This window comes from Schistocerca cancellata, chromosome 5, assembly GCF_023864275.1.
Source record: "Schistocerca cancellata isolate TAMUIC-IGC-003103 chromosome 5, iqSchCanc2.1, whole genome shotgun sequence".
NCBI lineage: Eukaryota > Metazoa > Arthropoda > Insecta > Orthoptera > Acrididae > Schistocerca > Schistocerca cancellata.
Genome location: NC_064630.1, coordinates 811,023,779 through 811,038,547, shown reverse-complemented (window position 1 = coordinate 811,038,547; position 14,769 = coordinate 811,023,779). Strand labels below are relative to the sequence as shown.

General features: G+C 46.2%; 1 protein-coding gene across 1 annotated transcript in view; it reads left to right on the top strand.

The window, feature by feature from the left end:
• LOC126188815 (uncharacterized) overlaps positions 1 to 14,769 on the top strand; it is a 219,210-nt gene that overhangs the window by 8,546 nt on the left and 195,895 nt on the right. Inside the window, exon 2 of the mRNA XM_049930427.1 lies at positions 12,817 to 13,054. Within this exon, the coding sequence (XP_049786384.1) occupies positions 12,817 to 13,054 (238 nt within the window). The remainder of the gene's footprint in view (positions 1 to 12,816; positions 13,055 to 14,769) is intronic.

The window sequence follows — 14,769 nt, the reverse complement described above, 5'->3', positions numbered from 1 at the left end:
CCATTCTTAACAGCGTCGCAAAGAGGTATCTATGACTAACGCGGTCAAAAGCTTTGCTGAAATCTATAAAGATTAAAGCACATTTTATACTTGTCACTGAGGTAATTGTAATGACGTCTCTGTATGCAGATAGACTTTCGAATATCATTCTGGTCGGAGAACAAAATTGATGATGACTCAATATTTTGTTGGAAAAGGCAGAGAGTGTTTTGTTGATAATACGCGAAATTATTTTGTAATCAGAATTTAGTAGCGAAAGAGGCCGAAAATTGTTTAAGTTGGTTTTGCCTTTACTCTTAGAAATCAGTAATATTTTACTTTCCTTAAACTCTGCAGGGACCGGTTTTCCGTTCAGGACCTCATTTGTCATGCAAGTGATCTTGTCTCCAATTGTAGACCAGTAGCGGGCATAAAACTCCACAGGGAGGCCATCAAGTCTCGGGGATTTTTTGAGAGGTGAGTTCTGTTCAGTGCTTGTGAAAGCGGTTGTGGATGGCTGGTTACGTTTGGGTCCTGAAGATGACACCATTTGGTGTCGAAACTTGTGGCATTTGTTAAAAAATAATAAATGACGGTGGATTTAAATACAGCCGCTGGTTTTGTTATCATTTCAAGTACTTCGTGCTGTCTGCAGTCCCACTTTCCTTGATGGATTACCAGAGACTTCAGTGTATGACCGCGCCACACTCGAAGCGTACTATCAGGTCTTACCAACTGAAATCGGGACTCATTTGAGGAGGCCACGGTTTTCCAATCGCTTAGGGTCCAACCGATGTAGTCACGAGGCCAGGACAGGGGTTGCAGGCGATGTTGTGCTGTCAGCAAAGGCACTCGCGTCGGCCGTTTGCTGCCATAGCCCATTAACGCTAGGTTTCGCCACATTGTCCTAACGGATAACATTGATTTCTACGGTTATTTGACATAGTGATGCTTGACAAACTGCTTATTGGCTTCTGCCTCGGGTTCTTCGGCCGACGTTTACTGACGTTTCGCCAGCACGAGTGGCTGGCATTGTCAAATCTTCACCCTCCATTGCCGTTGGTGAAATGGAGCTCCAGTTCAGCACCAGCATTGGAGGGTGAAGCTTTGACAATGCCCACCACTCGTGCTGACGATACGTCAGTAAAATCATCAGATGTACGTCGGCCGAAGAACCCGAGACAGAAGCCAATAGGCAGTTCGTCAACAAGTGGCCACGAAAGCCGTAACAATAGCGTTGCATGTCTGTTAGCCTTGACGACTGTACGCAAAGGGCATTGCTCTCGGTCATTAGGTGAAGACATTCGGCCACTACGTTCTCTGTGGTGAAAGGTAGTGGTTGATATCTGGTATTCTCAGCACACGGTCACTGTTGATCTCTAAATACTGAATTCTCCAGCGATATCCGAAACGGGATGTCCCATACTTGGAGCCCAAACTAACATTCTACGTTCAGAGTCTGTTAATCCCCATCATGTGGGCATAATCACGTCGGAAAGCTTCTCACGTGAGTACAAATGACAGCTCCACCGACGCACTTGCCTTTTATACCTTGTGCAAGGGGATACTGATTTAATCTGTATACAGGGTGGTCCATTGATAGTGACCAGGCCTAATATCTCACGAAATAAGCATCAAACGAAAAAACTACAAAGAACGAAACTCGTCTAACTTGAAGGGAAAAACCAGATGGCGCTATGGCTGGCCCGCGCTACCATACGTCAAAAGGATACCAACTGCGTTTTTTTTTTAATAGGAACCCCTATTTTTTATTACATATGAATTTATTACATATGAATTTTTATTACATATGAATGTTTTAGTTGGACCACTTTTTCGCTTTGTGATTGATGGCACTGTAATAGTCACAAACCCATAAGTACGTGATATCACGTGACATTCCACCAGTGCGGACGGTATTTGCTTCGTGATACATTACCCATGTTAAAATGGACCGTTTACCAACTGCGGAAAAGGTCGATATAGTGTTGATGTATGGCTACTGTGATCAAAATACCCGACGGGCGTGTGCTATGTATGCTGATCGGTATCCTGGACTTCATCCAAGTGTCCGGACCGTTCGCCGGATAGTAACGTTATTTAAGGAAACAGGAAGTGTTCAGCCACATGTGAAACGTGAACCACTACGTGCAACAATTGACGATCCCCAAGTAGGTGTTTTAGCTGCTTTCGCGGCTAACCCGCACGTCAGTAGCAAACAAATTGCGCGAGAATCGGGAATATGAGAAACGTCGGTGTTGAGAATGCTACGTCAACATCGATTGCACCCTTTAATGAAATTACATTAAAGAATAAAATAATCAGTTACCCATTTTTTTAAATTTGTTTTTTTTAATTTGTCTTTCTTTCCTTCTGTACGTACGAACTTTGTTGTATAACCTCTTATTTACGTGTGGTAATAAAAATTCATTTACACAGAATTAAGTACATTTAAAATTACGTGAATTCATATTAACTGATTAAGAATATTTAGTTGAGAATTAAATCCTTTATATAATTCGGCCTTGGCACACATTTTCTAAATGCAGTGGTTTTTTTTTTTTAATATTTACTGAATTCTTTCCCAGCATTAGCTGTGGAACACAAGACTGTCTCTATTAGCAGAAAATGGTTAAATATTGCCAAGCCGACGTTTAATTATCACTGATAAAACACACTTCACTATACATTTAAGTTATTTGAAAGAACCAAAATTGTTAAATTTCAACGTTAACTATCCGCCTATGAATGCACAAATGTGAAACTAGTAATAAATTCCGTTAGTCTCAGGATCGCTGTAAAATAAAAACATTTTCTTAAATGAAGTGCTAATTTTTATCTGCTCCCGATTTACGGGATTGGTTAATTTTTCCTAGCAGAACAATTTTTTTAAATGTGCCGCCGCTGCAAATCGTTCGGTCGCGGCACAGCCCAGCAACGCCGCTAAAAATGCTGAAAATTCTTTAAAGAAATATTATAGATGACATGGGCAAGCTAATTTACATTAATAATACACACTTTCGATAAATTATAATGTATTTAGACCACAACAATAATTCAACTTACAGGGTGTTTCAAAAATGACCGGTATATTTGAAACGGCAATAAAAACTAAACGAGCAGCGATAGAAGTACACCGTTTGTTGCAATATGCTTGGGACAACAGTACATTTTCAGGCAGACAAACTTTCGAAATTACAGTAGTTACAATTTTCAACAACAGATGGCGCTGCGGTCTGGGAAACTATAGTACGATATTTTCCACATATCCACCATGCGTAGCAATAATATGGCGTAGTCTCTGAATGAAATTACCCGAAACCTTTGACAACGTGTCTGGCGGAATGGCTTCACATGCAGATGAGATGTACTGCTTCAGCTGTTCAATTGTTTCTGGATTCTGGCGGTACACCTGGTCTTTCAAGTGTCCCCACAGAAAGAAGTCACAGGGGTTCATGTCTGGCGAATAGGGAGGCCAATCCACGACGCCTCCTGTATGTTTCGGATAGCCCAAAGCAATCACACGATCATCGAAATATTCATTCAGGAAATTAAAGACGTCGGCAGTGCGATGTGGCCGGGCACCATCTTGCATAAATCACGAGGTGTTCGCAGTGTCGTCTAAGGCAGTTTGTACCGCCACAAATTCACGAAGAATGTCCAGATAGCGTGATGCAGTAATCGTTTCGGATCTGAAAAATGGGCCAATGATTCCTTTGGAAGAAATGGCGGCCCAGACCAGTACTTTTTGAGGATGCAGGGACGATGGGACTGCAACATGGGGCTTTTCGGTTCCCCATATGCGCCAGTTCTGTTTATTGACGAAGCCGTCCAGGTAAAAATAAGCTTCGTCAGTAAACCAAATGCTGCCCACATGCATGTCGCCGTCATCAATCCTGTGCACTATATCGTTAGCGAATGTCTCTCGTGCAGCAATGGTAGCGGCGCTGGGGGGTAGCCGCGTTTGAATTTTGTACGGATAGAGGTGTAAACTCTGGTGCATTAGACGATACATGGACGTTGGCGTCATTTGGACCGCAGCTGCAACACGGCGAACGGAAACCCGAGGCCGCTGTCGGATCACCTGCTGCACTAGCTGCGCGTTGCCCTCTGTGGTTGCCGTATGCCGTCGTCCTACCTTTCCAGCACGTACATCCGTCACGTTCCCAGTCCGTTGAAATTTTTCAAACAGATCCTTTATTGTATCGCTTTTCGGTCCTTTGGTTACATTAAACCTCCGTTGAAAACTTCGTCTTGTTGCAACAACGCTGTGTTCTAGGCGGTGGAATTCCAACACCAGAAAAATCCTCTGTTCTAAGGAATAAACCATATTGTCTACAGCACACTTGCACGTTGTGAACAGCACACGCTTACAGCAGAAAGACGACGTACAGAATGGCGCACCCACAGACTGCGTTGTCTTCTATATCGTTCACATCACTTGCAGCGCCATCTGTTGTTGAAAATTGTAACTATTGTAATTTCGAAAGTTTGTCCGCCTGAAAATGTACTGTTGTCCCAAGCATATTGCAACAAACGGTGTATTTCTATCGCTGCTCGTTTAGTTTTCATTGCCGTTTCAAATATACCGGTCATTTTTGAAACACCCTGTACATTAGTTTGTAATTTCTCCTCTAATGGCGGCTAAATCTAGATACAGATAAAATAAGTCTACCCATTCATAAAATGCTACTTCACAGGTTCCTCTCACTTTCAGCTCTATAGGGAGACGACAAAGAATACACACTACGTGGTGCTTTTATACTACTGCTGACCATTAACATCTCCTTGTAATCTTACAACATTATTTTCCTCTGTGGCTGAATTTTACATTTTTGTTATCGCAGATATTGACACATTTCGCAATTACATTATGAGTATAGAAATATTACCATCCTAAATACATCGAGAATATTACTACAGAAAATATTACAATAATAACGAATGTCCTTTACACAAAATTAAATAATAATTTTTTGTTAAATACTTACAGTATATACAAATTGCTTCATAGCGGCGTATATGGTACCATTAAATTTTAGTTTATTAATAGTGTGAGTTTGCTAGGGAACGTTACAACCCGTACCATATTTCTATGTACCAGGAATTGCTTGACGACGACTATAAACGTCGTGTACAGTTCTGCCACCGGGCACAAGAGAAATTACGGGACGATGACAGTTTTTTTGCAGGCGTTCTATTTAGCGACGAAGCGTCATTCAGCAACAGCGGTAACGTAAACCGGCATAATTTGCACTATTGGGCAACCGGAAAATTCACGATGGCTGCGATAAGTGGAACATCAGGTGCGGCATTATGGGAGCAAGGATAATTTGCCCCCATTTTATCGATGGAAAACTAAATGGTGCAATGTATGCTGATTTCCTACGTACTGTTCTACCGATGTTACTACAAGAAGTTTCACTGCATGACAGAATCCCGATGTACTTCCAACATGATGAATGTCCGGCATATAGGTCGCGTGCGTTTGAATGTCGTTACATATACTGCCAAATGCATTGAGGTTGACGGACATCATTTTGAGCATTTATTGCATTAACGTGGTATTTACAAGTAATCACGCTGTAATAGCTTGCGTTCTCAGAAATGATAAGTTCAAAAAGGTACATGTGTCACATTGGAGCAAGTGAAATAAAATGTTCAAACGTACCTACGTTCTGTATTCTAATTTAAGAAACCTACCTGTTACCAACTGTTCGTCTAAAATTGTGAGCCATGTGTTTGTGAGTATTACAGTGCCATCTATCACAAAGCGAGAAAAGTGGTCCAACTAAAACATTCATATTTCTTTACATACTACACGAATATGTAATAAAAATGGGGGTTCCTATTTTTAAAAAAAACGCAGTTGATATCCGTTTGAGCTATGACAGCGCCATCTAGCGGGCCAAACATAGCGCCATCTGGTTTCCCCCTTCAAGCTAGAGAAGTTTCGTTCTTTGTAGTTTTTTCGTTTGACGCTTATTTCGTGAGATATTTGGCCCGGTCACTGTCAATGGACCACCCTGTATATGCATATCGCCATCACCTCTGTGTAGTACTAGCTAATAAAATCTTGTCTGAATTGTGTAAATGCATGAAGATGAGTGAAAACATTGAAACATCTCTGCGAAGTCGTTTCATAAGTCGCTTGTCGAATTCTGTGCAACCTATTCATTTTACTACCTGATTTTAGCTCAATTGATGAACTCTTCCAGAAAGACTGAGCACTCAAACAAGGCCTATTGATTATTATATGTGTGTTTTAATGTGGGTTTCGGTTTTGTTTTGTGGGAATCGCTGAGTTGGTCATCGTCTGCCGGGAGCAGACGATGTTGTTTCTCGTTCAAAGTAGAGCACAGGATGACCAACTTAGGTTTCCAATTCCTGAACAGAGAGGTTTCCCCTTCTTAGTCGCGGCTGTGTCGAAAGCTGTATCTGTGTGTGAGGTTGGAGGGGTACCCCTCTGCTAGCTTCCGCTGCACGAGGAGCTGGGTAAGAGAAAGGGGCACTCTTCGGTGAACGCTTGGTGAGCACGGATCGTAGCTGTTAAGGGGGGTTTCAAGTGATAGGAATCAGGTTGAGTTAGGACTTCGTTATGTTTAACTGGTGAAATACTTAAGAACTTTAGCTAAACTGAAGCTTGTGAAGCGAGTTATTTTTTAAAATGATTTTTAGTCTTATATATTGCGGAAATTGCTTTTGTCTGTGTGTGCCGATTTTGTGCCACGTGTTTGGCAATCAATGACCCTTCTGATACGAAACTTCCTGGCAGATTAAAACTGTGTGCCCGACCGAGACTCGAACTCGGGACCTTTGCCTTTCGCGGGCAAGAGCTCTACCACCTGAGCTACCGAAGCACGACTCACTCCCATTGACTTGTACCATCGAGACCGCGGGAAGTTGTAACCGGCGAATGGCATCGACAAAAAGTAATGGGAACCCCATACGTGTCGCCACCATGAGGAGGAATGGGTGTCGAACGCGATCAAAGGCACTCGTGAAATCGACGGATACCAGTGCTGCACGAAGGCGACAAACCGACGCCAGTGCAATGAGGTCACAGCATTCTCCTAGGGCTGTTTGTAAGGTGGCCCCACAACCACGTGCAGTCTGCTCAGGTGAATGGACCGTAGGTAAGACGGTGCGTATGCGCGCTGCTAAGAGGCGTGCATAGATTTTATAGTCTGCATTCAGTAGTGTAAAGGGGCGATATGAGAGACATGAGACCCTCCCTTCGGTTTAGGCACAGGTAGAAGAATGCCAGTGACGAATTCAGGTGGAATTGGGAAGGACGGAGTAAAGAGTTCCTGAATCATTTCCGTCCAGCGAAGAAGCATTAACGTGGTGAACGCCCGGTAAAACTCCACCGGGAGACCATCTGGTCCGGGTGATTTGTTCTTGGCCCCCTTGTTGATCGCATCTACCACCTCTTCTGCGGTGACTGCAGACATCATGGACGTTGACTCCGCTACGGTGAGGGTCCGATCAGGGGAAGGACGGAGATCATCAGAAATGGGCGTCGCCATCGGTTCATCATCATAAAATTGGCGATAATGTTCAGCAAAGGCAGACACCACCGCCGCCTGTGCTGTGTGGTGAACACCATCGGAGGTCGTGATGTTGGGGACGAAAAGTTGACGTCGACGACTATGGTCGGATGCGGCATGGATTGTGGATGGGGTTTCGTCGTGGAGGAGGTCTTGTCGTCGGGAACGCACCACGACACCATGCAGTCGTGCACGTTGAAGAGAGAGGAGACGAGCTTTAGTACGTTGTCGTTCCCTATGGGTGTCAGCTGATGAAGGGAGTGCATCGAGCTCACGGAGGACGACGTAGTGAAAATTTGTGGTGTCTCGATGCCATGCTGCTGCTTCCTTACTACATTGTATGAAGGCCTTTCTGATTGCAGGTTCGGCACATGTGAGCCACCGATGGAACGTGGATGTGTACTGCGGAAGGCGTCTTTCGCAAGACGCCCATGTAGTGGCAATACGTTGTCGGCAGTGTGGATCATTAAGGGGGGAGGTATTAAGCTTCCAGTAACCTCTGCTGCGCCACACTGACTGAGGTGGCAGAGCCAGGGAACAAATGTCGGCGCAGTGATCCGAAAATGAAGGGGCCATCGTTCAGCTTGGGCGACTTCATTGCCAAGGTGGGCAGAGACATAAAACCGGTCCAGTCTGCTCGCATAATGTGCTGTACGAGGTGCATTCAAGTTCTAAGGCCTCCGATTTTTTTCTCCGAACTGGAAAAAGATAGAAACATGCGCATTGTTTTAAAATGAGGCCGCATTCATTGTCAATGCGTCCCAGAGATGGCAGCACCGTACGGCAGATGGAATTTTACCACCAGCGGCGAGAATGAGAACTGTTTTAAATACTTAAAATGGCGACGTTTTCCTTACTTGAGCAGCGTGCAATCACTCGATTTCTCAATTTGCGTGGTGTGAAACCAATTGAAATTCATCGACAGTTGAAGGAGACATGTGGTGATGGAGTTATGGATGCGTCGAAAGTGCGTTCGTGGGTGCGACAGTTTAATGAAGGCAGAACATCGTGTGACAACAAACCGAAACAACCTCGGGCTCGCACAAGCCGGTCTGACGACATGATCGAGAAAGTGGAGAGAATTGTTTTGGGGGATCGGCGAATGACTGTGGAACAGATCGCCTCCAGAGTTGGCATTTCTGTGGGTTCTGTGCGCACAATCCTGCATGACGACCTGAAAATGCGAAAAGTGTCATCCAGGTGGGTGCCACGAATGCTGACGGACGACCACATGGCTGCCCGTGTGGCATGTTGCCGTGCAATGTTGACGTGCAACGACAGCACGAATGAGACTTTCTTTTCGTCGGTTGTGACAATGGATGAGACGTGGATGCCATTTTTCAATCCAGAAACAAAGCGCCAATCAGCTCAATGGAAGCACACAGATTCACCGCCACCAAAAAAATTTCGGGTAACCGCCAGTGCTGAAAAAATGATGGTGTCCATGTTCTGGGACAGCGAGGGCGTAATCCTTACCCATTGCGTTCCAAAGGGCACTACGGCAACAGGTGCATCCTACGAAAATGTTTTGAAGAACAAATTCCTTCCTGCACTGCAACGAAAACGTCCGGGAAGGGCTGCGCGTGTGCTGTTTCACCAAGACAACGCACCCGCACATCGAGCTAACGTTACGCAACAGTTTCTTCGTGATAACAACTTTGAAGTGATTCCTCATGCTCCCTAATCACCTGACCTGGTTCCTAGTGACTTTTGGCTTTTTCCAACAATGAAAGACACTCTCCGTGGCATCACATTCACCAGCCGTGCTGCTATTACCTCAGCGATTTTCCAGTGGTCAAAACAGACTCCTAAAGAAGCCTTCGCCGCTGCCATGGAATCATGGCGTCAGCGTTGTGAAAAATGTGTACGTCTGCAGGGCGATTACGTCGAGAAGTAACGCCAGTTTCATCGATTTCGGGTGAGTAGTTAATTAGAAAAAAATCGGAGGCCTTAGAACTTGAATGCACATCGTATAATGGGTAAAACCGGGGGTATTGCCATGAATTTCCTCCCAAACGTCCACTAGATGAAAATCTTCGATTAAGGTGAGCAGCGCCGGGCATGGCGAATAACCAGGCATTTGGTCCTGCGGATGGAGGACACAGTTGAAATCGCCTCCCATGATAAGGCGATCATAGCGTCCAGAAAACAGGGGCGCCACGTCATGTCCGAAGAAAGTGGACCGCTGCCGACGGTTCGTGGAGCCAGACGGAGCGTAGATATTGATGACGCGCGTGTCGAAGATGGTAACAGCCATGCCTCTTCCACAGGGAAGGATTGTCGTGTCCTTGAGTGGGATTCCTTCGCGTATGTAGAAAGCCACGCCCTGATTGATCACATGTGGACGTGTATGAGTCGTAGCCGTAGACTGGTGGTAGTGTGGCGACGCGTACTTCCTGAAGAAGGGCGACGTCGACGTCAGAGGCCCGAAGCATGTCACATAGGAGTTGCAGCTTGGGTGCAGTGCCGATAATGTTGATGTTCAGTGTGGCAAACCGGTACGTAGGTTTCAGTGGTGGTGGACGCGCGTCTACCATCACCAGGGGAAGTAAGAGGAGGGCACCGACAGGAAGTCCCGTCCCATCAGCTGCAGTGCCTCGCTTTTGATGTTAACAGGCAGCCTCGTCCGGCGGAGGCAACTCATCCGGAGGAGGGGGCGTATCTACATCTACATCTACATCCATACTCCGCAAGCCACCTGACGGTGTGTGGCGGAGGGTACCTTGAGTACCTCTATCGGTTCTCCCTTCTGTTCCAGTCTCGTATTGTTCGTGGAAAGAAGGATTGTCGGTATGCCTCTGTGTGGGCTCTAATCTCTCTGATTTTATCCTCATGGTCTCTTCGGGAGATATACGTAGGAGGGAGCGATATACTGCTTGACTCATTGGTGAAGGTATGTTCTCGAAACTTCAAAAAAAGCCTGTACCGAGCTACTGAGCGTCTCTCCTGCAGAGTCTTCCACTGGAGTTTATCTATCATCTCCGTAACGCTTTCGCGATTACTAAATGATCCTGTAACGAAGCGCGCTGCTCTCCGTTGGATCTTCTCTATATCTTCTATCAACCCTATCTGGTACGGATCCCACACTGCTGAGCAGTATTCAAGCAGTGTGCGAACAAACGTACTGTAACCTACTTCCTTTGTTTTCGGATTGCATTTCCTTAGGATTCTTCCAATGAATCTCAGTCTGGCATCTGCTTTACCGACGATCAACATTATATGATCATTCCATTTTAAATCACTCCTAATGCGTACTCCCAGATAATTTATGGTATTAACTGCTTTCAGTTGCTGACCTGCTATTTTGTAGCTAAATGATAAAGGATCTATCTTCGTCAATGTCGTCGGCCCATGTTCCTGTGCCGTGGGTCTGTCCAATGTCCATGGGAATTGCGTCGTGGTGAGAGAGATCTGGAGTTGTCGGCGGGGAGACAGGCGTCTCAACCGGCGCACCGATCGTTACATTGTGCGTGGCGACCTCCACGGTGGTCCCGTCCTGCGAAACGTCTTGTTCATCGTGAAAGTTGTCCGCCGACCTCTGTGTGGAAATGTCGGCTGGTTGGGCGTCGTCTTCGTCGTCGCGGGTGGCGACGCTTTGAGAGCCCGTGGGTGAACGGCGACGGCGTTTGCGCCTACGTGGCGAGCGTTGTTTGCGCACGTGTTCCTCAGTGTCGGACGACGGTAAGGAGGAGCGTCGACCTGGTTCGAAGGCGTCGTTGGGTACAATGAAATGGTCAAACAGGTGTTGTGAAAAAGTACTGTTCTCCTCAGCGTCCGGTGCGGGAGCCTGTTCGGCGGCAAGGTTGTCAGGTGGGACGTCCGCACCGTCCATAGGTGACTGGGACGGTGGGACGTGCCGATCGGAAGGACCGGGCGACGGACTGGACGAAAGTGTAGACGTGGCGAGAGCCGCTGCGTAAGTGACCGGCAGGGCGGTCATCGTGGGTGTGACGGACGCTTCCGACAACGGGAGCTGCGCGACACGTCGTTGAATGCATTCAGATCGTAGGTGACCTTCTTTCCCGCAACCGGAACAGGTCCGAGGTTGGCCGTCGTACATTATAATGGCACGGCAGCCTCCGATACGTAGATAGGAAGGCACGTGTTTCTGCAACTCTATGCGGACCTGTCGAACACCGTTTAAAACGGGATAGGTTTGAAATTGTACCCATCGTTCGGCAACATGTTCCAGAACGTTGCCATAGGGACGGAACGCCTCGACGACGACGTCTGCAGGTAGTTCGAACGGCAGTTCGAAGATCCTTATCGTCCGTGTGCCGAGACCTGCGTGATCGACGGTAACGGGTCCGACGTTGCCGTCGGAATGACAGAAGCGCAGTCCACGTTTTGCCTCTCGAAGCACCTTGTCGCACGCTGCATCGTTGATCATTTTGACGTAGACGGTACTGCTAACTATGGACAAGTGGATACCAATTAGATCCGTTGGTGGTATTTTAACTTCATCGCGAATAAATCGTTCTACCTCCAGGGCCTCGGGTCGGGCGAAGTCGGAACAAAAGTTGAAACGTAATGTCTTCTTCCGATAGTTGTGCGCCATGGTGGTCTAGAAGGGAGAACGGCACTGACAGCGGCCGAAGTAAACACAAACACACCGTGCGCGCCTCGCCCGCAGCGCTCTGGCGCGTGACCGCCTCGCAGCACTGCCGGCGGCAGACTGTCCACCTGAGCTACTGAAGCACGACTCACGCCCGGTCCTCACAGCTTTACTTCTGCCAGTACCTCGTCTCCTACCTTCCAAACTTTACAGCAGCTCTCCTGCGAATCTTGCAGAACTAGCACTCCTGAAAGAAAGGATACTGCGGAGACGTGGCTTAGCCACAGCCCGGGGGATGTTTCCAGAATGACATTTTCACTCTGCAGCGCAGTGTGCGCCGATATGAAATTTCCTGGCAGGTTAAAACTGTGAGTTCGAGTCTCGGTCGGGCACACAGTTTTAAGCTGCCAGGAAGTTTCATATCAGTGCACACTCCACTGCAGAGTGAAAATCTCATTCTGGAAGTTGCTTCATGCACGACACGGAGTGCTATTTATCTGGCTGCTTGAAGAAATTTGCGTAGTTGTAATTAAATTATTAAAGTAATTACACTAATATTTTCCAAATCCGTTTAATTTTGTAAATGGTTAGGAATTGCTTGGGCTGGTGGCGACCCCGAATTTCTGAATTTTTATCATTATTTGTGTAAGAAAAGCAGCTAGAAATGCAAGTAACACATACGGCTCGACGAGAAACGTCGTAAAGATAGTAATACGTTACAACGTTTTGCAGGACACAGTGGCGTGTTGATAGCCGGCAAGACCCTGCAGTATCGGTCCATCGCGGTGGGTGCGATGCTTCGCCTGATAACGAGCTGGACGCTGCCACCCTGGAGCCTCGGGTACGAGGGGTGTGACGACGGGCTGGCTGCTCTCGCCGGCCTCACTGACGCCACGGCCAACGACCAGCTCGCTATGGACCTCGCGTGCTTCGTCGCTGCCGACTGCATCGACTCCTGCTCTGCGTCGGGGTACGTACGCCACTGAGAGCCCCAACCACCAATCTTACATCTACTACTCTTGTACTCTTCTTACATTTGTTCTTACACTGCCATTCACTTTTCCTATACCTCGAGACAACATTCCATTAGAACTACTGACGGAGTTGGGAGAGCCATTCATGACAAAACTCTACCATCTGGTGAGCAAGATGTATGAGACAGGCAAATTCGCTAAGACTTTAATATGAATGTAATAATTACATCCCAAAGAAAGCAGGTGTTGACAGATGTGAAAATTACCGAACTATCAGTTTAATAAGTCACAGCTGCAAAATGCTAACGCGAATTCTTTATAGGCGAATGGAAAAACTGGTAGAAGTCGACCTCGGGGAAGATCAGTTTGGATTCCGTAGAAATGTCGGAACACGTGAGGCAATACTGACCTTACGACTTATCTTAGAAGAAAGATTAAGGAAAGGCAAACCTACGTTTCTAGCATTTGTAGACTTAGGGAAAGCTTTTGACAATGTTGACTGGAATACTCTCATTCAAATTCTAAAGGTGGCAGGGGTAAAACCCAGGGAGCGAAAAGGCTATTTACAATTTGTACAGAAACCAGATGGCAGTTATAAGAGTCGAGGGACATGAAAGGGAAGCAGTGGTTGGGAAGGGAGTAAGACAGGGTTGTAGCCTCTCCCCGATGTTATTCAATCTGTATATTGAGCAAGCAGTAAAGGAAATAAAAGAAAAGTTCGGAGTAGGTATTAAAATCCATGGAGAATAAGTAAAAACATTGAGGTTGGCCGATGACATTGTAATTCTGTCAGAGACAGCAAAGGACTTGGAAGAGCAGTTGAACGGAATGGACAGTGTCTTGAAAGGAGGATATAAGATGAACATCAACAAAAGCAAAACGAGGATCATGGAATTTAGTCGAATTAAGTCGGGTGATGCTGAGGGAATTAGATTAGGAAATGAGACACTTAAAAGTAGTAAAGGAGTTTTGCTATTTGCGGAGCAAAATAACTGATACTGGTCGAAGTAGAGAGGATATAAAACGTAGACTGGCAATTGCAACGAAAGCTTTTGTGAAGAAGAGAAATTTGTTAACATCGAGTATAGATTTAAGTGTCAGGAAGTCGTATTTGTATGGAGTGTAGCCATGTATGGAAGTGAAACGTGGACGATAAATAGTTTGGACAGGAAGAGAATAGTAGCTTTCGAAATGTGGTGCTACAGAAGAATGCTGAAGATTAGATGGGTAGATCACGTTACTAATGAGGTGGTATTGAATACAATAGGGGAGAAGAGGAGTTTGTGGCACAACTTGACAAGAAGAAGGGACCGGTTGGTAGGGCATCCTCTGAGGCATCAAGAGATCACAAATTTAGCATTGGAGGGCAGTGTGGAGGGTAAAAATCGTATAGGGAGACCAAGAGATGAATACATTAAGCAGATTCAGAAGGATGTAGGTTGCAGTAGGTACTGGGAGATGAAGAAGCTTGCACAGGATAGAGTAGCATGGAGAGCTGCGTCAAACCAGTCTCAGGACTGGAGACCACAACAACAACAACATACCTCGAGACTAAGATCTGACATCAAACAGACACCCTAGGCGAGAGCATGCCAAAATCTTGTAGAACTGTCTCTAGAAAGTCTCTTCGTGTTTGCTGCCGGATACCAAAATCACCTTGACTCGATATTTCGGCGGTTCAACTGGTCGCCATCTTCAGGAGAATGCTGCT